The 26,303-nt window shown below is 41.4% G+C and overlaps 1 protein-coding gene across 2 annotated transcripts in view; it reads right to left on the bottom strand.

The window, feature by feature from the left end:
* GLS (glutaminase) overlaps positions 1 to 23,575 on the bottom strand; it is a 75,609-nt gene extending 52,034 nt beyond the window's left edge. Inside the window, exons 1-7 of one of the 2 annotated variants that reach the window (XM_066613517.1) lie at positions 23,187 to 23,575; positions 12,662 to 12,758; positions 12,169 to 12,290; positions 9,645 to 9,774; positions 7,944 to 8,023; positions 7,416 to 7,579; positions 2,508 to 2,566 (exon numbers count right to left, since the gene is read on the bottom strand). In XM_066613517.1, the coding sequence (XP_066469614.1) occupies positions 2,508 to 2,566; positions 7,416 to 7,579; positions 7,944 to 8,023; positions 9,645 to 9,774; positions 12,169 to 12,290; positions 12,662 to 12,758; positions 23,187 to 23,515 (981 nt within the window). In that variant the 5' untranslated portion in view covers positions 23,516 to 23,575. Of the gene's footprint in view, positions 1 to 2,507; positions 2,567 to 7,415; positions 7,580 to 7,943; positions 8,024 to 9,644; positions 9,775 to 12,168; positions 12,291 to 12,661; positions 12,759 to 23,186 lie in introns of those variants that run through there. The other variant, XM_066613601.1, reaches the window with a different exon arrangement.
* Positions 23,576 to 26,303: the final 2,728 nt, after the last annotated feature.

The following is a 26,303-nucleotide window of genomic DNA, read 5'->3' as shown; positions in this document are numbered from 1 at the left end:
GCCCCCAGTCTCCAATGAGCCTCTGGACCTCCAGAGACTTGCTGGAGCCCATGCTGGCCTGATGCAACTGCTCTCAGCATGAGGATGACTGTTCAACCTCTCACCTGAGCTGTGTGACAAGGGCTCCCTCCACTACTTGCTGTTTCACATCTGTGATGCAGTAGCAGCAGCAGCTAAGGAAAGGCCTTTTATAGGCCTTGAGCTACTGTAAGACCTTCATTCATTCATATAAGTTCTACCTCTAATAAATTCATTTATGTAAATGTATTCAAATTTGAAATGTAAATTCTTTTTTCCCCCCCAACAATGTCAGAGATGATGTGGCCCTCCTGCCAAAAACTTTGGACACCATGCTCTACAGGTTATAAGAAAGGAATACTCAACTAGTAACTTTCCCATCTCCTATTCAGATCAAATACCCAATACCAAGTGCTAATGTGGGCTAGTAACATCTGTGAACTAGTTTGCAAAGCTGCTGACATTCTACACACACTTAGGAGTAAACCACAATGCATTCAGCAAAAGTTACTTCTAAGTAAACTGAGAATCAGGGGGCACTAATAGATGGCATTAGCTGTGGACTTAATTCCCCAAGTTAATTTAACTTAGCAAAACCGTACCAACACAAACAAACCAGAGATCTTTCAATATACCAACTCCCAAAAGAATTCTCAGAATTACACATAATTTTCAACAAATTTCCTAACTGTAGTATATGAAATGTCTTACAATAACTATATACAAATAAAATGGTGATTTGTATCTTCTGGACATGCAAATACTACATGCAAATTTTCAAAGCAATCCAGTACTGACTTAGAGGCGATCATCAAGAAAACCATAATGTCACAACTGCATGCAGTAAGACTAAGTTTCAGAACATTAAGAGCCAGAAACCTACACTGGTGCTCTTCTACCACACATTTTAGATTTTTCTTCCCAATAAACATTGACTTAGAAGTAAATTTAATTCGAATGGAATTTAACTTCCAAATAAGTGTGCATTTCGGCTCATAATTTTGACTACTCTCTAACAGCCTACACTGTGGCAAGAGTTATATTCAAATTATTGAATGGATTGCCAATCACTTATTTAAAATCTCATTGTCAGAGTTAATTTCAACGTTCATTAAACCTACAGAAAAAAATTAAAACATGAATAAGTTTACCTGTCACACATAAGGCCTTTTTCCTTCACCTATAGCTATTAAAGATAAATGTTTTAAGCAGGATGTTTTATACTTTCTTCAGTACAAAGAAAAAAAACATAAGCCAAGACTAAGAAATAGCCTTTTCATAACTAAAAGAATAGGAACAAATGAATGAATGTTAAGATGCAATTATAACAGCATAAGCTGTCCACTCAAAGATATATATTCTACTTGAAGATGAGGAATTAAATACAAAATCACTTATTTTTAGAGATCCAAAGATGTAAGATCAGATTTTAGATCTCACAAGAGATGGCACTGAGTAATTCAGACATGAATGCAGACATCCAAGAGTATGTTAACACTTGGAAATATTCAAAACAATCCTGCTGTTCAAAAATGTACAAATTTATTCAGAAACATTATCAAAAGGCCCTACATGAGATGCATTACTAGAGCTGTAATCCTATACTCACTTTCCTGGGAGAAAGTCCCACTGAATTAAATGAGACTTCTGAGTAGACATTCATAGGTCTGTGCTGTGAGCCAACTAATAGCCACCACACATTTAACTCTGAACTTAAAATCTACCATTAGATGTGGGAACTTTAGTACTGCAGTACCAGGAGATTTAGTCATGCCCTTCATAAAAATTCAGCTGTAGATTCAGTTATAATCACTTGATAATAGTCCACAGGAAAACATTTTTTAGGTCAAATTCTCACAAGATTTCACAAATATTTTATTTTAAAGGGCACGTTCAAACTGATGTATATAAAAATCTTATATTCTTATAAGATTTTATAAGGTTCTTATATAAAAATCTTTAAAATATATTGCATGCTTCACAGAACACAAAATACTAAGCAGAAGACATTCAATTTATCTAATTGTCCTCTAATTTTGGTTAGTATGCAAAGCAGAGGAGCAAGCAAATATCCATTTTTTCCTGTATAAGTTCTGCAGATAGTACTACCCACAAAACCCCTTTACCTGACCCTTCAAAAACCAATTTGGAATATTTATGCAAGTGCTTTTTGAAGGGTAAAGGGGGGGACACAGTGACAGCATTTTCCTTTGAAAGTCTTTCACTAAAACCCAGAACTACCTCTGAACTTGGGGGAGGGCAGGTTCTGAAACAACATCACTAAAAAGAGCTTTAGATACACATGTGCCCCTGGGGATTCAAACCATTCTGCAGGTGTAAAGTTTGACCATGGGCTTCTGTGGATTAGCAAGTTGCAGTTTGGTTCATGAAGTTGTAATAGCTCACTGAAATTAATGCAGTATCACAAAGCTTTCTGCAAAAAATGTTTACAACACAATTCTCAGTAAAACTAAGTGTAAAGATTTTACCTTGATCAAGGATGTTATCACGATTGCTCCAGCATTCACCATAGGATTGTGAGGTTTGTCTGCAAAATAAGAAGGTATTTAATCACATACTTGCAGGTCCTAAGGAATTAAGTTTACAGAACTAGAACAAACATGACCTCATTTTTTTCACATAACTGCATCCTTCCTCTAGTGATCAGCTGATTAACAGATAATGTTGATGATTCCAAAATATTAACATCCATATCTTTTCTTCCCTACATCTTCAAATTGGGTTGCTTTTCACAATTGTATGATAAAAAAACATTACTCCCACCATCTACTATTAGGTACCTGCCCCATGGTTCCTATATTTAGGAAGAGTCAATGAAAGTACATGTACTCTATTCTTAATGAAATATGGAGCTGGCAAGTCTAATTTTTAGATCTTGCTCTTGGCACATGCAACCAATACTTGCACACTTGGAACACCACCAAAAATGCTGTATTATCCTAGTTCTGTATTAACAGTTTAGCAATCACATCAAATTAATGGCCTGAAATTCAAACCTAAATGCATCTACATGTGGCACAAAGTTTAAAACTAATCAAGCCCATTGATTGAACTTAAAAGAACAAAGACAGTTCCTAAGGAACCATCTCTACTTCAAAAGGTTATTTTTACACAGCAAAAAGTATTTTTTTGATGCTCAAGTTGATTATGGGGAAGTCCAATATTTTTGAAAAAATTTAGTGTTTACTATGCTCACTAAATTCACACACTTCAAATCCATATATATTGATGAAGTATTTTATATACACTCCTTCTGTAAATATAGCTAAAGGAGTGCGACATACACACATTTTAAATACAGATCCCTGTCTGCCCAGCATCTGTGGCACTAAAAGAGTAGCTGCTAGACAAGTTACTTTATTGCACAAATATCAGACTTTGAACAGTAGCTCCAAAGTTAAGTGCTAGCATCATTTCCTCTCATATATACACACAAATATATTCCTCAGTGGAAAAAAATCACATGATCTTCAAATGCCATCTCTTAATTCTCAGTCTATTAAAAATTAATTCAGTATCATAGCAACTAGGAGGCTGTCTTTTCTTACAAAGCAGGAGCTACTGAAAGCATCTATGAAAGCATCTAGCATCAGTAACAAAACTCAGTACTTTGTGCAAAATTAAACAAGTCACCAGAACATAATTCATTTGCATCCTTAAGAATACTTAGGGTTGGGAAGAAATCATACTAAACAAGTAAATCAACTTAAAGAAAAAACTTTAAATTTTGAAACCAGTAATGAACTGTGTCAAATGATGAAGAAAAATAATTCACAGTTTTATTATAGGAACTTCACTTCTACTTTAAAATTTGCCACTGCTGTCTGCTTGCAACACTTGAGAAGCAAATTCCTTTTCATTATTTATATAGCACCAGTAATGTATATGGTACTTTACACTAAAAAGACAGTTCATGCCTCCAAGGGTTCAATCTGAAAACAGACACAAAGGAGACAGAGGGGGGAGGGGAATGGTAGCAAGGGCCAGTTCACACAGCAGATTTCTCTCCCCCCACTCCAAGCACCACCCACATTCCACTTTCTTCAATAACACACTTGCATAAATAGTTAACAGGTTTATTATGATACATGGTTTTCTAGCTGCTTTTTGAGAATTTGGTACCAATTACATCTGGTCAGGTAAATGTGATCCTGACAAATGTCTGCACTGTCCGTATAGAGAAATTATATTGCATGTACACAAAAAAGAGGGAAGACAGACCAGCATCATTTAATCCTCTCAAACACACACATTTTGACAGTAGTTACAAGTACACTGGTGATACAGCAGAATGGCATACATGGATTGGTAACTTAAACATTTAAAGGCCACAATTCCACTCCATTTAAGGAGTCATCAAGGCAGCTCACAATTTGCACAAACAATAAAATGATGTTCAAAATCACCAAGAACAAACAAAACAGCCAGAGTAACAGAACACAAATCAAGGAAAAGTCAGACTGGGAGGGGGGGGAAGGAGAGAAAATCACTGCAGGCAGTGAAGTCAGGCTTCAAGAAAGAATTCCACAATTGGGGGAAGGGACACCCAAAAGGCCCTGCTAAGCATTTCCTATAACTACACTTTCTTAGTCAGTGAAACATGGAGTAGAGCCCCACAAGAATGTTCATGAGAAAGCAGGCTAACCTGTGGATACCACTGTTCCAAGTCACATATGACTTTATAGATCATAACCAGTACTTCAAATTTTTCCCTGAAACAAACTGGAAACCAATTCAGATCACAGAGAACAGGCATAGTTCTTAAACCAACAAGAACTAAAGCATCCTTGCCTATGCATTTTGTACTAGATAAAGTTTCTACACAGTTTTCAATGGCAATCCCAAGTAGAGGGCATTAAAATACTCCAAATGAGATGCAGCCAAGGTGTGGATCACCTTAGCCAGATCTGCTTTCCACAGGAAGGGTTTTCGCTAGCACACTACTCTAAGTGGGTAAAAGCACATCTGACCTCAGCACCCACCTGAGCTTCCAAATTCAAACCTGGGATAAATTACCAAGCAGCATCATAACTATTGGCCATGGTAACTTCTACAACACATGGGAGAGCATGATCAAATGCAATGGAGGGGCTAAATATATACTGTTAATAATATGTAATTGAGAAGATAAATTAAAAGAAAACCACTGGCACCCAGGCAAGTCTTATGTTACATTTACACTACAGAGATGTTTAACCCATTTTTCCTGGCCCACAGGTGTAGGCATTTTATCCCTGTTGTGTATATGCAACACTGGACAGAAATGGCTTAAGTAAACAACCATCAGGGTCCCTATTATACATCTCCCTGCACAAGTCCTCAACTTTGAGGAACTGGACATGAATATCTCCCACACTTGCATTCTTTTCTGCTGCAAGCCCACCTCAGCAGATCTTCTTTCTCCAAGCTCTTAACGGGACACCATTTATTACAGTACCATCAATTTTGGTGCAACTCTCATCATTACCATTAGCTGGAAAACAGGGAGAGGTAATCCAGCCCTAGCTTCTGCCCTCTTCAATTCTCTCTCAATATTGTGCGCCACTACCACTACCCATAATGGCTGCAGAGAGAATGCCGAGCACCAAACACCTCCATTAGAGGAGGCAGCAGCAGTGGTGGTGCTGGACACTGGCAGGACAATAGGAAGGGCTTATCAGCCTCCAGTGGACAGGGATGGAATGTTGGGAGCCAGGCATTCATGCTGTAGTGGCAATGGATGCGGGGGGGCAAATAGGAAGGGGTTGAGGGACTTCTCCCTCACCATCCAGAGCCACCACTGCTGTCCTTCTGTGGCCATTGGAGCAGCTGCACTGAATGTCAAAGGAGAAAAGCAAGCCCTCCCCATCCATCTCCTAGACACTACAGTATGAGAAAAACATGGAGCTGGTATAGTAGTGGAAATGAAAGTGGCAGATGGGGGTGGGGTATTCCTCACCAGTCTTTCCAGTTCACTAACCGATATGAAGATCTCAACTTGACAGGATTCTTCATAGTCATGAACAGACTGTCCCTCTGGGGAGCATAATACAGGTGGATCCTCGTTATCTGTGGGGGTTCCGTTCCTGGAACCCTCATGGATACTGAATTCAGCATGAAACCAAATCACATGGGGTCCACTAAGCTCTGAATGCGACTGAAGACTTGCTCCAGTTGCCTCTGGAGGCTGCATGCAGTTCTTCTTTGAAGCATAATATCTACTTCTCCATACTGTTCTCTGCATAATATCTACTTCTCTATGCAAGCAGCCTCCAAAGTCCTAGAATGGCACTTTCAGTTTTCAGCTAAAAATTGGAAGTGTCCTAGGACAGGTGTCAAACATAAGGCCCGGGGGATGGATGTAGCCCGCAGAAGCTTTTTATCCTGCCCTCAGGCTCTCAGCTGCTGAGCAGTGCTGAGGTGTTACTGCTAAAAGGGCAGCCCTCACGAAAATTGGGCTCTCCCATATCTTGAAATATGATAAAGATTTGTGTGCTCTCTTCTGTCATTTGAAGTTAATGAATTCCTAAGTGAAAAAAGTGCTAATTTTTGGTTATGAGTTGTTTAATGACATCACTTCCTGCCTAACAACATCACTTCCGGCCCTCAGCAGGCATCATGAATGCCATTTGGCCCTCGGTATGAAACAAGTTTGACACCCCTGTTCTAGGACCTCCAGAGGCCATTCTGAGGCTTGTGGAGGCTGCGCGCAGAGCCTCTGGAGGCTTCAGGTTGGGCTGAATGTGGCTCAATGGGGAGGTCAGAAAATTCTTTTACAAGTAGTTTCACTATAAGTCTGGTTCCTGACCCCAACATATATTATTCTTCACTTCTCCTGGAACAGACTGCTGCAGTGCAAGTGCAAGAAGCAGAATTAGTGGATCCATTCAACCAACTAGAGTTGTTTCTAACAGAGCTGCTTTCTCATTAGTGGATCACCGAATACTACTAGTTCTGATGTTTCCACTATGCCTCTTCAAACAGCATAGAGAAGTAGATATGCTTCAAAGAGGAATATTTCTACACTTACACCCAGACAAAGAGCACTACCCAAAGACTCTACTTGGAATAATACAATCCATTTCAGCGTTTCCCAAGATCTGGACAAAGAAAACGGTTATTGCAAAGTGTGCCTTTTGTTTCTTAACACAGCACCTGAACTATCTGACAAACACATATGAACACATACACAGCCTTCTCACCCACTCCTGTTGAACCATGAAAGACCATTTTCCATATCAAACACCAGCAGCACATTCTATACGAAATACAGATCTGGAGGTTGCTGGGACAACTGGTTGAAGGAATAAATAATGCAGTGCTTTCTTCTTTCCTTACTCTTCCATCTCACCACACCCCTAAAATATTGGTATGTGTTACATACTTAAGTGACTTACCATCTTCATTGAGGAACAATTTATTGAACCTTAGTCCACTCGGTTCTTTGCCAACATATCTGTGTACATATTCGGTGCCAAGGTCATTTACAGCAATAGCATACTTCAAAGGCTTTACACAAGATTGAAGACAAAATGGGACTTTGGTATCTCCAATAGAATGCCTATGAGACAAATACAATGTTAGTCACTGCACATTCCCTTTCCTCATGACAACACTGTCACATTCATCTTAAGAAACAGATAGGCATGCCCTTTATGTTTCCAGAAGGGGATTCTAAACTTCAGCTTCTATGACTCACCAGGATAGAACAACATATTTGCACATATATAATACCAATCATAACCCAAGTTTTTGAGGCAAGGAAAGTTGGAAAAAAATGTTTTGTAGCCCAAGGTGATTTTCCTACAAATGAAAGACAATCTGTTTGCACAAGGGGTCCTAAAATTGGAACATATGACAGATTCTGCAGAATTTCCTTCTATACTGGAAATTTACAGAATGTTTAGCTATTTAGATTGACATACCTTTGTCCATCAACTGTACAAACAGATACTGCCCACAGATCAGGACTGAATTTTGCCAGCTGTGGAATATAGTCAGCAACCTACCCAAAACAAGAACAATGTCAGTTTAGGACTGTTGTACTGTATGACTACAAATGACTTGCAGAAGTAGTACAGCTGGAAAAGGCAGAAAAATAATGGAGAAAGAACAAATTCTTCCAAACCACAAGTGTACAGTACCCCCCCCCCTTTCAAGCCTAAACAGATTAGGGGGGGAAAAAATCAAATCATGGGTCCCAAATAGCTTACTAGCTGCACGAAACAGATTACCATGGGCCCCAAACAGCATATCTATCTTTATTGTGTACAGACAGAAAAAAGTGCTGTTTATATGCACAAACTGGTCCAATTTACAAGACATGTGGAACCCTAATTGAATGTGGTTCCATGTGATGTTTACAAGACTCAAGCTCATTAATTCCCCTCTTTCGTTCACCTGCAAAGGGAGGAATTTTTAAACATCTAGTCTTAGTTTAGAACTAGAATGTGCAGCAGTTGGTTAAAAAGTTAAATATATTTCTGTGAAAGCAGTTCTCCAATGCAATTCAATGTTTGTTTAGAAAAGCTTGCACAAAAGAAGTTAGCGTTTTAAGTATTTGATCAAGGACTAATGATAGAGCTAGCTCATTCTGCATGCTAGAGAGCACCCTATGAAGGCCCTGGGAAGCAAACAGAGAGGAGATGCACTTTCTGTCCAAACAGATTTCAGCACCTAAGGCCTCCACAAGGATATAAAACTTTGCATCTAATTAAAGAGAAATTTGTCTTAATGAAAGTTTGCTGGTTCAAACTTGGAGGCATAGTTCCTTCTAATCTCATCTTCAAAGGCAGAAAGAAGCGCTACTGCTACTAAGGCTTTATCAACCTCCTCCCTACCCACTGGCCAATTATCTTTCTCCACTGGCTAGCAGGTAAAGCAGGGGTGCCCAAACCATGGTCCAGGGGCCATTTACAGCCCTTGGGGGCTCCCAATCCAGTCCCCAGTCTCCAATGAGCCTCTGGCCCTCCGGGGACTTGCTGGAGTCTGTGCTGTCCCGACGCAACTGCTCTCGGTGTGAGGACAACTGTTCGACCTCTCACATGAGCTGTGGGATGAGAGCTCCCTCCACTACTTGTTGTTTCATGTCTGTGATGCAGCAGCGGCAGCGAAAGAAAGGACAGCCTTGCTTTGTACAAGGCCTCTTATAGGCCTTGAGCTACTGCAAGACCTTCATTCATTCATATACGCAAGTTCCATCTCTATTAATTTATGTAAATTAATTCAAATTTGAAATGTAAATTAATTCCTTTTTTCCCCAGCCCCTGACAGAGTGTCAGAGAGATGTGGCTCTCCTGCCAAAATGTTTGGATACCCCTGAGGTAAAGTAAAATGCCACAAGAAACTGCATGGTATTTCCGTGTTCTCTAGCTTGTCCACTGGGCAGGACCTGGAACTGCATTACACAAGCGGCACAAAGTGTAACACACAGACTTATGCTTCAACTTTATATTGAGCTGAATATAAAAACTAGAAATTAAAAATTGTCATTCTTTGCTATCATGAATAATTATCGGCAAATCCTATGAAGTTCATTGAAACAAACTTCTGGGTAAACGTGTATTGGATTATAGCCTTTTACTACGTAAATAAACAGAATACGGTAATTCTTTCCAAACCATTACCTTTCCTCCAGATTGTTTTTTAGCATTTTCGAACAGCTCATCAATATGAGAGGTGAATGACATGAAATCTGGAATAACAAACTTTCGCCTAAAAGCCTGAGTAAGCAAGACAATATTGCTTTGAACACACCTGTGAAATATGAAAAATTACTACATTAGTTAAAATGTCATGTATAACACTGAATGCATACCCTACACTAAAGTTTTTTATAAATACATACGTGCTAAAAATTGATTTGATTTTAAACCAGTTTGTTCTATTGCTACATACACCCCACTTAATTTTGCCCTATCACTTCAAGTGCCCGGAAGAACATCAATATTCAACTTTCAGGGAAAGTAACCACAAACCCTGGGATGAGATCCAATATGAATACCGAGATTAGCAGGAATGAAAATAAACAAAAGCAACAAACTGACAATTAGCAGTCACAATCTCATTAAACTACAATATAAATCTATCTCAGTAGGATCAACTATAAAAGGCTTCCCTTACAACTATGACAAGAACACGTAGTTAGAAGATGTTAGAGTCTAGACAGTTAAATTTAAAATGTATATACCAAAAAGTTTTATACAGGTGGAGCCTATTTATCTGCAGATCTGGCTCAATGCAAGTTCCCTGGAACCTGAACCCTTCTAAAGCAAGTAGAGGTTGCGCACATCTGCCCATGGCTAGGAAACTTCCCCAGGCCTCAAAAGGCATAAAAAGATCACTTCTGGTTTCCCCAAGTGAAATGGGAAGTAGCTTTTCTGCCCATAAGGGCCATTCTGAAGTCGGTAGAGGCCATGGGCCATACTCTAAAGTTATTGTAAATTGTTTTAATGATTGTTTTTAAAGTTTTATTTTAAATTGTTTGTAAGTCGCCTTGTGTGCCCGTGGGCAAAAAGGCGGGGTATAAATTAATAAAATGATAATAATAATCTTTGCCTGGCCCACAGATGTACACATTTGATTCCTGTTGTCCATATGCAATACTGGGCAGAAATGGCTTAAATTTGTAGTAATTAAAGAAAATTTATTATGTATAGAAAAGATTTGTGGGTTGTTTTTATTGCCAACGGTGACTGTGAGTGATCCATTCTCCGCCCTCTCTAGTGATCCATGGGGAAGCATCTAACTAAGTGCTCTCCCATGGACTACTAGAGTGGGCAGAAAATGAACCGCCAACAACCACAGCAGACACTTCAGTGTCAGCTGCAAGCAGTCAGTTCTCCACCCTCTCTGGTGGACTTTGGGAGAGTGTGCGCTCAGTGACAAGCTGAAAGTGATAGAAGGCAATCTTTTTTCTGAAACCTCACGGACGACTTCTCAGGGTCTCATGGACCACATGTTGGGAACCAATGTTTTACATGATGTAGGTTTCCAAGGAAAAAGAACTAATTTAAACCCACCTCTATTTTTTAATTCTTGATAAAGCAGGCCTGTTTGATTACTATATAGACAACTGCCTGTTTGCAACTGAATCGCTTTCAATGCCACGCAGCAGTGAAATCTAAACCTCTGGGCAGGAAATCCCAGGATGTAAATATCTACGAGCCTGAATTTTTAAGTATATGTCTCATCACATTTTTCCCCTCACCTCAGACTTTTGCAAAGTATATTTTAATTCAATGTACAGAACAGAAAATAATGAATCCATTTTTAAGAGATTGAGGGCCCAATCCTCTCCACTTTTCCAGGACCAGTGTAGCCAAGCCAATGGGGCATGTGCTGCATCCTGTGGTGGGGAGGCAGTCACAGGGGCCTCCTCAAGGTATAGGAACATTTGTTCCCTTACCTTGGGGCTGCCTTTCAGTTGCACCGGTGCTGGAAAGTTGGATAGGATTGGGCCCCGAGTGTAAACATTAAAATGTTGGCATCACATTCAGACACAGGTTTAAACTAGTTTAAGATGGAACAATATACATAAATGAAATAAAAACATCAAATGTAAGTTTGCACGATGTTGCACTTTTTTAAAGTCATCCATTTTTATCAATGCAGCTGTCAGCAGCCTCATCCTACTTTGGCAAAAAAAATTAAAAATATAAGGAAACAAACAGTGTGGTTATGAAAGTAAATCTTAAAATGTAAGACTGCATAATTTTTAATCCCTTGCACAACTCAGAAACCTAATATTCAATAAGGAACTTTGACATTAGTTTGAAAGCATTTTGTAAGTATTTGAAGTATTATGCACACTTACATTAAAATCATCTGTGTGCGCAAATGTACACATACAAAAAGAGTACCATGCAAAAATGTTAAACACATCATTCATACGACAGATTTAATTACCACAGTAATGCTCTTATCCACTATGCTACCACAAAGCAGACTTAAGAGAATTTCTGAAGGAACTGTTAGTTTATTTCATTTCCTTTTCTTCATCCAGCTTTCATTAATTACAGTAAACATGTCTGCTCTTTTAGAGTGCATATGCTAATCTTAAGAATGAGATGCTATTAGAAGAGCTTGTTTGTCAATTAACTGGATGAGGGAAACTTTAGGTCACAGTTTCAGATCAGCAAAGGTATTTACTTTTTAAAGAGATCTTTGTCTAGCATGACACCATCTGAAGTTGTCTGAAGAGTCAGTCTTAGCATATCCATGCACTCTTTCAATCTTGGATCAGATGTTCGTAAACCTGTAGATTTCAGAGCCTGTAGAATTAAACAAAATCACAGTTCAGAACAGGAGATGTTCGTAATCCAGATATAAATCAACTCTTATTTGTTAGCACCACCCAATCTCATTTTCTAACACACTGCAGTAATCAACTGTCAGATACATTTACAGAGCAGTTCTGCTTCTCAATGCCTTCCTATAACCATGGTTAGAAAAAATACCAATATACCCTCAGTTTTCCAATATCTACACAAAGTTTAGATCGAGTACAAGTATCTTCATAAGACATTGCACAACTGGAATGCCTAATCCTTATATTTAGGAATCATTAGCAAATTTGTGACATACACAACTTTTCAAAACGTACACAGTAAAATCTTTTTTGTATCTTTCTGGAAAAGCTTACCGTAATGAATTTGTGAACTGGTATTTTTTCTTGCCCTTCTGCAATGGTATAGAACAGCAAATCCTCCAAGCTAGGCAACAGCCCTTGTTTTATCTTACTAAAAGGAAAACAAGATAAAGAAAAATATGAGAAAGCAACAACCAAATTCTAGGTCACTAATGATCTTAATAGTCTACTAGTGAGAGGCTTGGTTCAGATGCAATGCTAAACAATAGTTTAGTGCAGGGGTGCCTAAACACCAGCCCTGGGGCCACTTGCAGCCCTTGAGGTCTCCCAAACCGGCCCAGACTCTAATGAGCCTCTGGCCCTGCAGAGACTTGCTGGAGCCCACACTGGCCTGATACAACTGCTCTCAGACTGTTTGACCTCTCGCGTGAACTGTGGGATGAGAGCTCCCTCCACTGCTTGCTGTTTCATGTCTGTGATGCAGCAGCGGAAGCAAAGGAAAGGCCAGCCTTGCTTTGTGCAAGGCCTTTTATAGACCTTGAGCTATTGCAAGACCTTCATTCATTCATATAAGTCCCACTTCTAATATATTCATTTATGTAAATTTATTCAAATTTGAAATGTAAATTAATTTTTCCCCAAACACAATGACAATGTTTGCGACTACAGGTCATCCCTCGTTATTCACTGGGGTTCCGTTCTGGAACCCCTAGTGGATTAAAAAAATCCATGGATAAAAAACAGTGGAAAAATAGATTTAAAGACCCATTGCTCCTAATGGAATAAGGTTGTGCCCTGACATCCACAGGGGTTTGATTCTGGGACTCCCTGCTGATACCAAAAATGTGTCAAATAAAAGCAGTTTAAAAAAATTAAAAAGTGCATCCCTTTTCAACTGTGGTTTAAAACAGCTTTTCTTACTGTTGTAGAGACAGTCAGCAATTAGAACCTTTGCTTTTGACTGGCTCAGCTGAAGAATGGCATGATCACTTGCATGATTATCTCTCTACAACAGTAAGAAAAGTAGTTTTCTAAACTTTGATTAGAGAGGGATGCATTTTTCCCTTCTCCAGGGATCAGCACATTCCTTCTCATTTGCAGTGGCCATTTGGGTTGAGCCAAACCCATGTATAAAAAAATCTGTGTATAACAAGGTCGGACCTGTTTATCATTTAATTTCAATGCAAGTTACTTCTGCAACATTAGCCCCTTCCATTTTGCGACATAATTTCAACCTAAGAGCCAACAAAATAAGGCAGAAGCACCTTGCCACTGGCAAGTTACCAGGTGACAACAAAATAAAAGCTGAATACAGTAGACCCCAGCTTTACCATGATAATCCATTATGAAAATACTGCCATGTGAATCCAATACCACAGTTGTTTGGTAATTTGCCCAAGACCTCAACTTCTGTTACAGAATGATTGGTAAGCTATTCTTTGTCCCTGAAAGGTTATTTTAAAAGGTGTTTATTGTGCTTCTTATGGGACACTGTTATGCTGAAAACACTCCTACTGGTGGAGTCTTTACTTCAAGAGCTTGGGTTTGCATTCACCAGCTAAAACCTTCCTTCAATACAAACACAGCCAGGATGCTGCAACAAGGCCGAGATGCTATTTTAAAGGCTTGCATTTGCGTTCTCTTCTGCTAAAACAGCAGTTTTCAAACTTTCTGCCCCACAACCCATTTTAAGCGTGGAGTTTGGCAACCTGGAAGCTTTAGTGGTGATGCGGTAAGTCAGCAAGAACACAACAAGATGGGAGTGGGCCAAAAACCACCACACATGTAAAAAAACAAGAGCTCAGTTATCCAGAAATTTTCCTCATACTACTAATAATGGACTGAATATTTCACTATGAAAGTGTACACTTTTAGGTGAAACTGTCTTCATTTCTCAGATATTTCCAGGAACAGAAAGACTCAAGATAAAAATGGCTTGAATGCTAGTAAAGTGTGAGATTTTAGCTAAATACAGAACTTTGATAACTTGAACCCTTAAAATTTCTGTAAAGGCTAAATGTAAAGGTTTACAATAAATGTCAAAGGTTACTCTTTCCCATTTTAAGAAATGGGTTTTAATGGTTTCCCCTTAAACTGACACACACTGATCAATATTTAAGGCCCAATCTTATCCAACTTTCCAAAATTAATGGAGCCACAATGCAAGGCAAGAGAACAAACATCCCCTTACCTTCAGGGGGTCTCCGTCACTGACTCCCCCCAGGATGCAGTGCATGCCCAATTGGCATGGCTGAATCAGCGCTGGAAAATTGGATAGGACTGGGCCCTAAACCTTCTGAGAAGTTAAAAAAATAGTAGTTGCATTTTATTGATAGGGTTGATAGGTTGAAAAAGAATTATCAATGGACTCCATTAATCTCCATTTACTGCAAGCTTTAAATCTTGCACATGCTCTGTAGGGTGCAAGGTTCAAAAAACACCCTTGCTAAGACAAAGCAATACACACAGATTATAGACACCAGTGTTCAATAATCTAAAAATTAAGCTTTATCTCATTTTTTGTGAAATGACTGAACAATCTATACCAGGGGTGTCAAACATAAGGCCCGGGGGCCGGATGTGGCCCGCGGAAGCTTTTCATCCAGCCCTTAGGCTCTCAGCTGCTGAGTAGTGCTGAGGTGTTACTGCTGCAAGGGCAACCCACTTGAAAATTGGGCTCTCCGATACCTTGAAATATGATTCGTATATTTTCTCTTTTATTTGCAGCTAATGAGTTTCTGAGAAAAAGTGTTCATTTTTGGCTATTACCCGTTTAATGACATCATTTCTTGCCTAATGACATCACTTCTGGCCCCCAGCAGGCATCATGAATGCTGTGTGTCCCTCTGTATGAATTGAGTTTGACACGCCTGATCTATACCATTTCCATAGTCTTTCACATTTGTTTCAGTTAAATCAAATAGACTAGCCCAATACTGAGCTATGAAATTGAACCAGCTGACAAAGCAAACATAGCAAGCATTCAATTTACATACGCAAAATACCTCAAAATGGACTATTCTTAGATAAAGCTTATCAGTTTGAATTGCAGCATAAGCTTTTTCTCTCCCTATTTCTCAGGTCAATAATCTTAGGAAGTGTTTGTTCAGCTTAAGAGCAGTGTTTTAGTACCATTAAACACTTAGAAAAACACATATTCAGCATATGCCAAAAGAGCTAATACACAAGTGGACATGGTATTGTCATAGTTATCTTAAATATGTGGAAATGAGTGCTCATTTTCTGCAAAGCTTAAATCAGAATATATATATATATATATACACACACACAAGCTAATTTGAAGGCATGATACATGACGTTCATTGTGCAACAATGAACAAGTTATTTATTTGGAATACCTGGTACAAAGTTAGAAACTGAACATAAAACAACAACTGCTACTTCTCAGCTTCAATTTGCAATAAACATGGTAAGGGTATTACAGGGATGATGAGGATTATAATGTACTTTTTCAGTACTAGAAATGCTTTAAAAATAATCACCTCCGTAATATGGAACAGAAGAGGCATCAAACTCATGCAAGTTATCATTCACTTCCTGAAGTCAGAAGCACAACCTTCAGTTCAAGTGCCCTACAAGATCATCCATCAACTTTCAATTTCTTTTTGTACTATACCAGGGGCTCCCAAACTTTGCAGCATCACAACCCACCTTGTCCTCTGCAGTGGGTTGCAACACTTCTGGTGGTGCTAGAGGCCTTTCCCTGCCCAATGACTCGCTCTACAGGCATTAGAATGGCCTTCAGATGCCTCTGTAAACCACTTCTGGTTTTATAAGCAAACAGGCATTAACTTCTGAAAACTAGAAATGGCTTAAAGGCTTGCGAGGGCAATTCTGATGCCGGTAGAGTGGGTTACTGGGCCAGGAGAGGCTACAGTAAATAATGGGGCTTCTGGAATGGCTCCTATTTGGAGCCAAACCAGCAAAAGGATGGATTGTGCTTGGGCTCATGACCAATCCACACTTTGGGAAGCGCTTGTACTATACAGAGGTCAGTAGCTACGGAATTGCTGGAATGCTGTTATGAGAAACCTGCTATCCCCTTACAGTGGTTCTCAAACTGAGTCATGGCTGGAGGCCAGGTGGGTTGCAAGTTGGGCTCACCCACCTACCGTATCACCTCCATCAGACTCCAAACTGGAGCCAAACGGACACAACTAGAGGCCACTTTCTGTTTGCGAACCAACTCTGGAAGCTGCTCCCATGTTGAACCAGGCCCAAGAGGGCCTCCACAGGCCTTGGAACAGCTCTGGAAGTGACTTCTGTGTCACTTCTGGTTTTGCAAACTTTCAGTTGCATCCAGAGGCCCATTTCAGGTCACAACAGCAGTGCTGGAGGCCGAAGTGGGTCGAGGCTCTGATATATTTGAGAACCACTGCACTATGTGAAAAAATCTATTCAAACTAGAAAGCCTCCATAAAAACAAATGGAACTGGTTTTAGGACATCATAAAGCTTTCCAGGGTAAAGACAGCATCAGGTAGTTTAGCCACCTTTTAGCATATTTGATAACAAAAACTTAGATTTCTAAGTGAGAGCTCTCTTCTCATTAGTTACCAAGCACATAGCTGGAACCCAATAATACCTTTTTTAAAAAGAACTAAATTAATTATTGTGCAGCAATAATGTAAGGATGAATCTCAACTTGCTGCTATGCTCTTCTCTGAATGGAAGAGCCTTTCTAGAGGTTCAATCTATGAGGGATTGGGAAAACACACATATGGGGGGGGATGACCAAATATAGCCTAGCCACTGAGTAAGTTCAGATGACTTAGTCAAAACATTTCCCCATGGTAATGGGGATCAATTTGTAATTAACGAAGCAAACTCTTTTGTTTGAGAAACTCCTGGACAATGTACAATCCTACAGAAGCATTTTACATCCTTGCACGTTCGGAGAGAAGTGTGATAGCATGCATACATTAAATACACAAAGGGAAGATACAGATGTACCCTGGTATCCAACATTTTAGTTATCCACGGTTACTGGGGACGCCATTTTAAAAAGTTTAGAAAGTTGAGAAGCCTTAAAATAGCTCGCAGAACACCAAAACCGCTGTTGCAGGCAGTCTTTCGAGCTGCCAGCATGCTCTTCCTGGTGGCGATGGCTGCAGTCGGCTCAGAAGACTGCCTGCAGCCCTGAAAACGGAGCTGTTTCACTATGCTGCGCTAGGAACAGCTATTTTTGACCTTCATTTTCTAAACCTTTTTAAAGGGCATTTTAGTATCCACAGATTTGAGGCATCTGCGCAGGGCATGTCTGGAATGAAATCCCCATGGATAATGGGACAGACCTGTACTTAACAGTTATAAAAAAGCAACTGACAAAACTCTGTTACAGTTTTATAACCCTGATCTAAATATTATTCTGTAAATTATATTTATATCTTATTTTGAAACCTGTTCAGTATACAGGCAACGGAGAATAAAAAATGCTAAATATAATCATATTAACAGTGTGGCCTTTACAAGGATTTGCTCAATGGATTGCATCCAAACCTGCTTCCTGCTTATGCTGTTGAGCATTCAGGAGAGGCAGGGTATGATTTCCGCTGCACTCCCTGAAACCTGCTCCAGAAGGCACCCCACTCTTCAGAAGCAGAGCAGAAGAACAAGTCTGGAGACAGAAGGGGAACCAACAAAAAAGTCTCAAAATCCTCTTGGGTTTTAGCACTTACTGGCATGAGCAAGAGATAGGCTTGGCTACAACCCACCGTAACTCAAGAAGTCTATTATTAATACAGTATTTATATACCACTTTTCAACCAAAAAAGTTCAAAGCTGTTTACAGACAAAATCAATTAAAGGGCTCCCTGTCCCAAAAGGGCTCACAATCTGAAAAAATGCAGAACACCACCAGCAAACAGCTACTAGAAAAGACACTGTGCTGGGATGAAAAGGGACAGTTACTCTCCCCCTACTAAATATAAGAGGAGCATCAATTGAAAAAGTGCCTCTTGCCAAGTTAGCAGCTCAGCAAATACAGAAAAGTGTCTTAGTAATGACTCTTCCTATATACTACAAGCAGCCAACTGGCAGTATCCCCTGTCATCTTCTACCATCATCTATACAATTAACCTCTTCACAAATTTAAGGGTAAAACTCTGTCTAAAGTCCTTACTTTCAGTTTAAATCTATTTTCCAACTGGCTACAGCAGGAACCCAGAGTCTTTTCTCCAGGCCTCCTTTAATATAGAGCTAGTAAACATTCAGATAAAGACTCCTTCCAATGATGCTACAGATATGGTAAGGAAACACTCTTTTGGAACACATGGGACTACACACCAGGGCATATGGTTGCCTACTGAGCAAGTTGCAGAGATATGCTCATTAGAGAAACTATTCCATGTTTCCACCTTATTTTGCAAGCTCCAGCTCCAGATGTGTTCTCATACATTAGACAGAGGTTTTATTTCCTTTGCACCCAAGTCCTTCCATCTATATCTCTCACACTCACTCAACCCAAAGGTTCTAAGTCAGTGTTTCTCAAACTGTGGGTCGGGACCCACTAGGTAAGTCACGAGCCAATTTCAGGTGGGTCCCCATTAATTTCAATATTTTTTTTCTATATATTGGACTTGATGTTACCATGGTATGTGACTGCATTTGGGGAAATGTTACAGACCTATACTTTCAACAAGTTACTATGTATGTTCTTTTAACAATGATAGTAAATGGGACTTACTTCTGGGTTAGTAGGGGTAGGATTGCAGCATAGGCCTGTTAAAAATTTTGCTGCTTGATGATGTCACTTCTGGTCATAATATCACTTCTAGTGGGTCCTGAAAGATTCTCATTCTAAAAAGTGGGTCCCAGTGCTAAATGTGTGCGAACCACTGTTCTAAGCTCTTCAAAACATATTTACTTTTTGGTCAAATTCTAACCTCCATAGAACACCAACATCTCTCCACAGAGCAGCTTCAGTTTTCCCCTCACTTCCTGTTCTTTTCCAGGGATCTCAAATTCCACATCTTTCCACTTTGCATCTTTAATCCTTTCCTTGTTCCCCTCCTCTCACAATGCTCTGTAACCATCTTTCTCCATCTGCCTTCCACATCCACAAACCAGTACTTACTAGATCAACACTATATAAATTTCAAATAGTGGAATCAATTTCAGTCTGATTTATTGCATATTTATTTCATTTTCCCCTCTTATTGTATATTTAGTCCCCCAAGAAATAACGTGTTTGCACCTATATCTGTCTCTCATCCCTAGTTCATAAAAAGCTCAACAGCATTAGCCAACTACAGAACTTCATAGTCTCTAGCATGAGGCTAAAAGTTCTGCAAACCCATTTCAATACACATATAAGATTGCTTACATTTGCCACTGAACACTAATCACCATCTAATTTCTTTCTGTACACTACAGACCCAGACTTGACATAACTCATAGACACATGCATTTTTTTCAGAAGTAGAGATTTGTTTTTAAAAAGCCATTTTGTAAGGCCAAATGAGCAAACGGGAAGAGGGGAACCTTTCTCATCCAATCATTTTTTGCTCCAAAACTGCCCCACAGCTCCTTTGCCAGAAGTACAGGAAAAAGAAATACCATCTGTATATTCCCCTCTGTGAAAGGATTAATTCTGAGCAGAAAAACTGCTGGAAGGGAAAGGGGTTAGGCAGCCCTTCCCTCCACTCATATTATTATGTATATTTATACATCACTTTCCAACAAAGAAAATTCAAAGCTGCTAAACTTCTAAACATAACTAAATAGGTCTGTCCCAAGAGGGCTCAGAACCATATTTTTAGCTGCCTCCCACCTGCTTTTGGTTATTTAAAAGAACACTATGAGAAACAATTGTGTATCATGTCTAGTTTGGGCCTTCATTCCAGATTCTGATTTAACATTTTCATTTGATCCCAAAATGTTTAAACTGAAGCATTTCAAAAATGCAACAGCAGTATCTTTTAAAGTTATAGATTTTTACTAGTCTCTCCTTCACATTAACAAAAATTCATCATGCTTCTTAGAAGTAGGAAGGGTTGTAAAAAAGAATTGTGTTCTTAGTTGCATAATTTTAAAGCAACATTTTGGCCAGTATGAAATGCCATTTAGCCTTAATGCCTGTCAGATACAAACAGTAAGCCGCTTTCAACAGTTCAACTTAAGTACAGTACTTGCTATGCGCTGCTGCCCAAGATGCACAAACTGTAGTGTGAAATTAAGAGCAAAATATCAAGTTATCTGGGTTTTGAATATCATCTCTGAAAGTCATTACTTAACCCTAACATGTCCCAGAAACCAATACAGGAGATTCTCTGGACACACAGATAAAGACCACAACACTTTACATCACCTTTCCATTAACTTCACCCTATTAAAGTCTAAAAAGCAGATTAATCTACAAGCTAGTCAACTTCTAACACTACTGCAACATATAGGTGTAAACACAATTAGACATTTGAGGTCACCATCTTCTAATCTAAAACATTTACAGACACTTTTCATGAGAAATATTACCTTCCAGAAAACATCTACACTAGTACTGAAAGTTGCTTTAGTTTTTTCAAAGAAAGGTCTACAACCTTGAAACAAAAGCATCCAGCACACAAATGTTATCCACCATCAACTGTCACAGGTTTAATGCAAATATTTCTCAGTCACCTCTCAGAAAAAAGGCATCAATTAATATGAAAAGGGTCAATAGTTCAAATGTATGTCCAGTATATCCTGATTACACAGCACAATAGTTATTGTATTTTGTAGGAAGAGAAACTAAGCAGTTTGTAGCATCTGAGACTAACAAACCAGCTAATTTTAAAGGTGCCTTACCACATGTCTCTTTCATCAGTGCAGACAAACAGTTCAAGAATGACTAATTCAACTAGAAGATTCTTTGCATCCCAGCATTGAATGCAGAATGCAATACACTTCATTAAGCAAAGAAGTTTCAATTTATGCTGAATAACTGATGCTGAGAACAGGCAAATTCACCCAAAGAGGGTAAAGGATAACATAGCTGCCAGGGTGGTATGTCGAGGAGGGAAATTTAACTGAATTCATTCTCTCTGTACAGTGGTAAGTCTTGCAAAATGTGGGGAGGGGGGAGAAGGAGAAGAAGAGAGTGGGGGGGTAGCAAAATATAACCAAATCCTGTCCAACCAGATCTGAAGAGTATACTGTGAATGCTACATTACAGACCATCTTCATACATGTTCACTGACCCACAGCCCACCAGAATACAAAATCTCTTTATTTCACATACATGCACAAAAGGGGGAAGGGGGGGTCTCTCTTTCACTATTCCTTTGTATGAGCCAAGCTGAAAGGAATTAAAGTCAAAACTAGCCCATGTCATACAGGCAGCAGCTCTTAGTTTCTAAACTGAAAGGTCTTAGGGCTCAAGCCTATCAGGAAACCACATACACCCTCTGATGTGAAAGCCCACTCCTTACAAGTCATGCAGCACAATCCTAGGAAGCCCCCATTAGAATCAATAAGACTGAGAGCTCAATCCTATGCATGTTTAAGTAAGTTCCATTATATCAATGGGGCTTATTCACAAGTAAGTGTGGATAGGATTGCAGCCCTACTTCCAGGAAAATGTGCCTAGGATTTGCAGACTAAGATGTGCCAGGGCTGACTGCAATTACTCAGCAATAAGAAAACACATCCAGCTTGTGTTTAGAGGGCCTTCCTATTCACCACTACTTGACAAGTTGCATGACAACGGGTCCAGAAGAACCCCCAAGGTTGTTAAGACCACCACAGAGCACACAGAGTAGCTCCAACAGCAAGTAAGAAGGTCAAGTGAAAATGTCAACGTGGGAGAGGGAAAAATCCCTGAGAGCCTACAGCCTTCTCCTTAACTGACCTCACTTGAAAGGGAGAAGGAGGAGCAGGTGGACAGACCCCAGGTTCAGCACCAGCATTTGCATTCTAGGAAGTCTGTGCCACCTCTGAGTGAGGTTTGGGGGTTGAAGTGGGGGGAGGGAGAGAAGATAGATGTCCCATCCTGGGGAAGCCAGGAAGAAGGGAGTGGAAGAGAAGGAAGATGTCCCAACCTGGGGAAGTGGGAGGAAGTGGGGGAAGAAGGAAGATATATGCCACCCTGGGGAAGTAGGGAAGGGAGAGAAGGCAGATATCCTATCCTGGGGAAGTGGGGGGGGGGAAGAGAGAGAAAAGACATCCCACCTTGGGAAGTGGGTAGGAAGGGGGTGGAAGAGAAGGAAAATGCCCCATCCTGGGAAAGTGGGGGCGAGAGAAAGAAGACATCCTACCCTGGGGAAGTGGGGAGGAACTGCCCAACCCTAAGCAGGTCTACTCCAAAGTAGGACCCATTATGTTCAACAGGACTTGCTCCCAGGAACGTGTGCACAGCAGGACAGCTCCAGTAGGGAAAGGGAAGGGAGAACCCCGTCTGGGGAAGAGGGGAGTAAGAGGCGGGCTGCCCCTCCTGACAGGGCGGGCGGCGTCCTGTCACATGCCCAGGGAGGGAGGAAGGCAGAGGCGAGCGTGCGCCTCCCCGGCCAGAGCATCCTTCCCGGCCCTCTCCCGCGTGGCCTCCTTCCCCTGCTCTGCCCTCTCGTGCCGCCGCCGCCACTCACTTCTCCCCCGCGGCGCCGCCTTCCTTGTCGGGGACGGAGCTGTGGCTGTTGCTGCTGGCGGCCGAGGTGTCCCCGCCCGCCGGCTGCTGCTGCTGCGGGGGGCCCTTGCCCGGCTCCTCCAGCACCCCCTCCGAGCGGGTGCAGAGGGCGCGGGCGCCGCCGGGCAGCAGCCGCAGGGGCGGAGGGAGGCCGGCCAGGGCGGGCAGCGCGAGCTGAAGCCGCCTCGGCGCCGGGCGGTGGCAGCAGGGCGGCAACCCGCCGGCCGCGGTGCCGGCCTGGCTGAGCCGCAGCAGGTCCCTCAGCAGCGCGGGGCTCCGGAGCCGCATCATGCTCGGCCTCCCGTCCGCGCCCAAGCACTCAGCGAAAGTGCTTCGGCCGCTGGCCGCGCTCGGCTCACACGCCCGGACGGCCCCGCCCCGGCCCGCCCCATTGGGCGGTGGAGCCCCAACTGGCGAGCGCCTCCAGAGCTCATTGGCTCGCCGGCTCGTCAATCCCGAAGGTCCCGCCCCCGCCCTCCCTTCCCCACCGCCCTTTCAGGAGACGAGAAGATGTGGCGCACTTGGAGCCAGGCCTGGGGAGCTCACGGGGGCGGGGCCTTCTGAGTAGTGGTCTGAGGGCATAAACCTCTGCATGTCTACTGTGAGGTAAGTCCCATTATAGTCAAGGGGGCTCACTCCTTGGTAAGTATGGATAGGATTGCTGTTCACACTTACCTGGGAGTAAGCCCCCTTGACTATAATGGAACTTACTTCTGAGTAGACATGCATAGGCTTGGGCTGTTAGGCTGCAATCCTATGCATGCTTACCTGGGAGTAAGTCCTATTGAATGCAGTGGGACTTTCTTCTGAGTAGACATCCATAGGACTGTGCCCTGAAACACACAATTGGTGCTTTCTTTTTCTCAGGCCTGAGCATTTTAATAGCCCCAACATATGTTCTTCTTTATGCAGAATTAACACTTAAGTTAATGCATAAGAACATAAGAACAGCCCCACTGGATCAGGCCATAGGCCCATCTAGTCCAGCTTCCTGTATCTCACAGCAGCCCACCAAATGCCCCAGGGAGCACACCAGATAACAAGAGACCTCATCCTGGTGCCCTCCATTGCATCTGGCATTCTGACATGGCCCATTTCTAAAATCAGGAGGTTGTACTTACACATCATGGCTTGTAACCCTTAATGGATTTTTCCTCCAGAAACCTGTCCAATCCCCTTTTAAAGGCATCCAGGCCAGACGCCATCACCACATCCTGTGGCAAGGAGTTCCACAGACCAACCACATGCTGAGTAAAGAAATATTTTCTTTTCTCTGTCCTAACCCTCTCAACACTCGATTTTAGTGGATGTCCCCTGGTTCTGGTGGAATGTGAGAGTGTAAAGAGCATTTCTCTATCCAGTTTATCCTTCCCCTGCGTAATTTTGTATGTCTCAATCATGTCCCCCCTCAGGCGCCTCTTTTCTAGGCTGAAGAGGCCCAAACGCCGTAGACTTTCCTCATAAGGAAAGGTGCCCCAGCCCAGTAATCATCTTAGTTGCTCTCTTTTGCACCTTTTCCATTTCCACTATGTCTTTTTTTGAGATGCGGTGACCAGAACTGGACACAATACTCCATGGTTGTATTAAGTCTGGGAGGGAAATGGCAATAAAATAAGCTTCTGGCTCTCCCTACTGCAGTATGGTGGAGGGAGATAATGCCGCTTCATGTGAAAATGAGTCAGTAGGTAGTAAGAACAGTAAAAAGTTCAAAGAGAGAAGCCCACAGACTAAGAGCCCAATCCTGAGCATGTCTACTCAGAAGGAAGTCCCATTATAGTGTATGGGGCTCATTTCCAGGTAAGTGAATTAGGATTGCAGCCCTAGAACCCAATCCTATGCATTGGGAAGTAAGTCATATTATAAGTCAAATCAAGAAGTAAGTCATATTATAGTCAATGGGGCTTCCAGGTAAGTGTGGATAGGATTGCAGCCTAACCAGGGCTATTCACTGGGAAAGGCTGCGAAGGATTACTCACTTCACTAAAGATTTCCACACATGCTACAAATGTACCCAAACAGCAAATCACTCTTCAATGTACAACACAAAACCTTTAAGAGACACAATCCAGAAGGGAACCTAAGGTTGCAAGGAAGCACACTTGGTGGGACTTGTGGTACTAAAGTGTAAATGGGTGTATAGGATTGCACTGCCATGTGTTGCAGCAAACACACCCATGCACAAAGTTTTGTTGCGTGGGATAGTAACATTCTCTTATTTGGCATACACTCGACAGAGTAATAGCAAGTGCTCTTTTATTGGCTTATTTTCCAGCAGCTGCTACACTGTAGCCATCATCACCCCAAGCAGAATGTGAATGAGCATCTCTGTCTGAACAGGGAAGAGAGAGCTGAGATGAGAAGGACCAACATCTTGCCCAGGAGGGGGCCAGCTGGACAGGATATGGGGCGGGCGGGCTGGCTGACACGCAGGAGTGCACGTAGCTGTAGGATTCATCCCTACAACTGGACGAGATTGATGTTCTTATTGGAAAGTGACGTCACCCTTAGCGTCATCTGCCCTTTTTTCCCCTCTCCTCCCTCCCACCTACAGGCTCACACATTTTTGCATTCTTGTTTTCACTGGTTACAGTTTCTCATTTATAGATTTCCTTTCCCTCCTTCTCTGGGTTTCTGGAAGTTTGTTCCAGTTAGCTTTATTGGGTCCTGATTGAGGCTGCAATTGCATTTTCCTTTGAGTAAATCTTATTGAACACAATGGGACTTACTTCTGAATAGACATGCATAGGGTTGAGCTGTGAGTTACCTGAGACACAAGGTTGCAGAGGAGATTACAGCACAATCCTATGCACATCTACTCAGAAGTAAATCCTATTGTATGCCATGAGGCTTACTCCCAGGAAAGTGCGGCTAGGATTGCAGCCTAGAGAAGGAGTCCTGAACCTCTCTGGCCTGGGCATTTGTGAACATGAAAAAGAAGACTTTTTTTCCTGGGGAATTTGGTTCAGGCATGTTAGGCAGAAATGGAAAGGCAAGTGAAGAAAAAATGCTTTAAAAACATTGATTACTATCTTTTTACATTCCTGTACTTTTTCTACCCTGTGCTGTGGTCGCTGAAAAT

The sequence above is a fragment of the Tiliqua scincoides genome, chromosome 1 (genome assembly GCF_035046505.1).
Source record: "Tiliqua scincoides isolate rTilSci1 chromosome 1, rTilSci1.hap2, whole genome shotgun sequence".
Classification (NCBI taxonomy): Eukaryota; Metazoa; Chordata; class Lepidosauria; order Squamata; family Scincidae; genus Tiliqua; species Tiliqua scincoides.
Note: the sequence above shows the minus strand (reverse complement) of the source record. Positions and strands in the feature narration are given on the sequence as shown.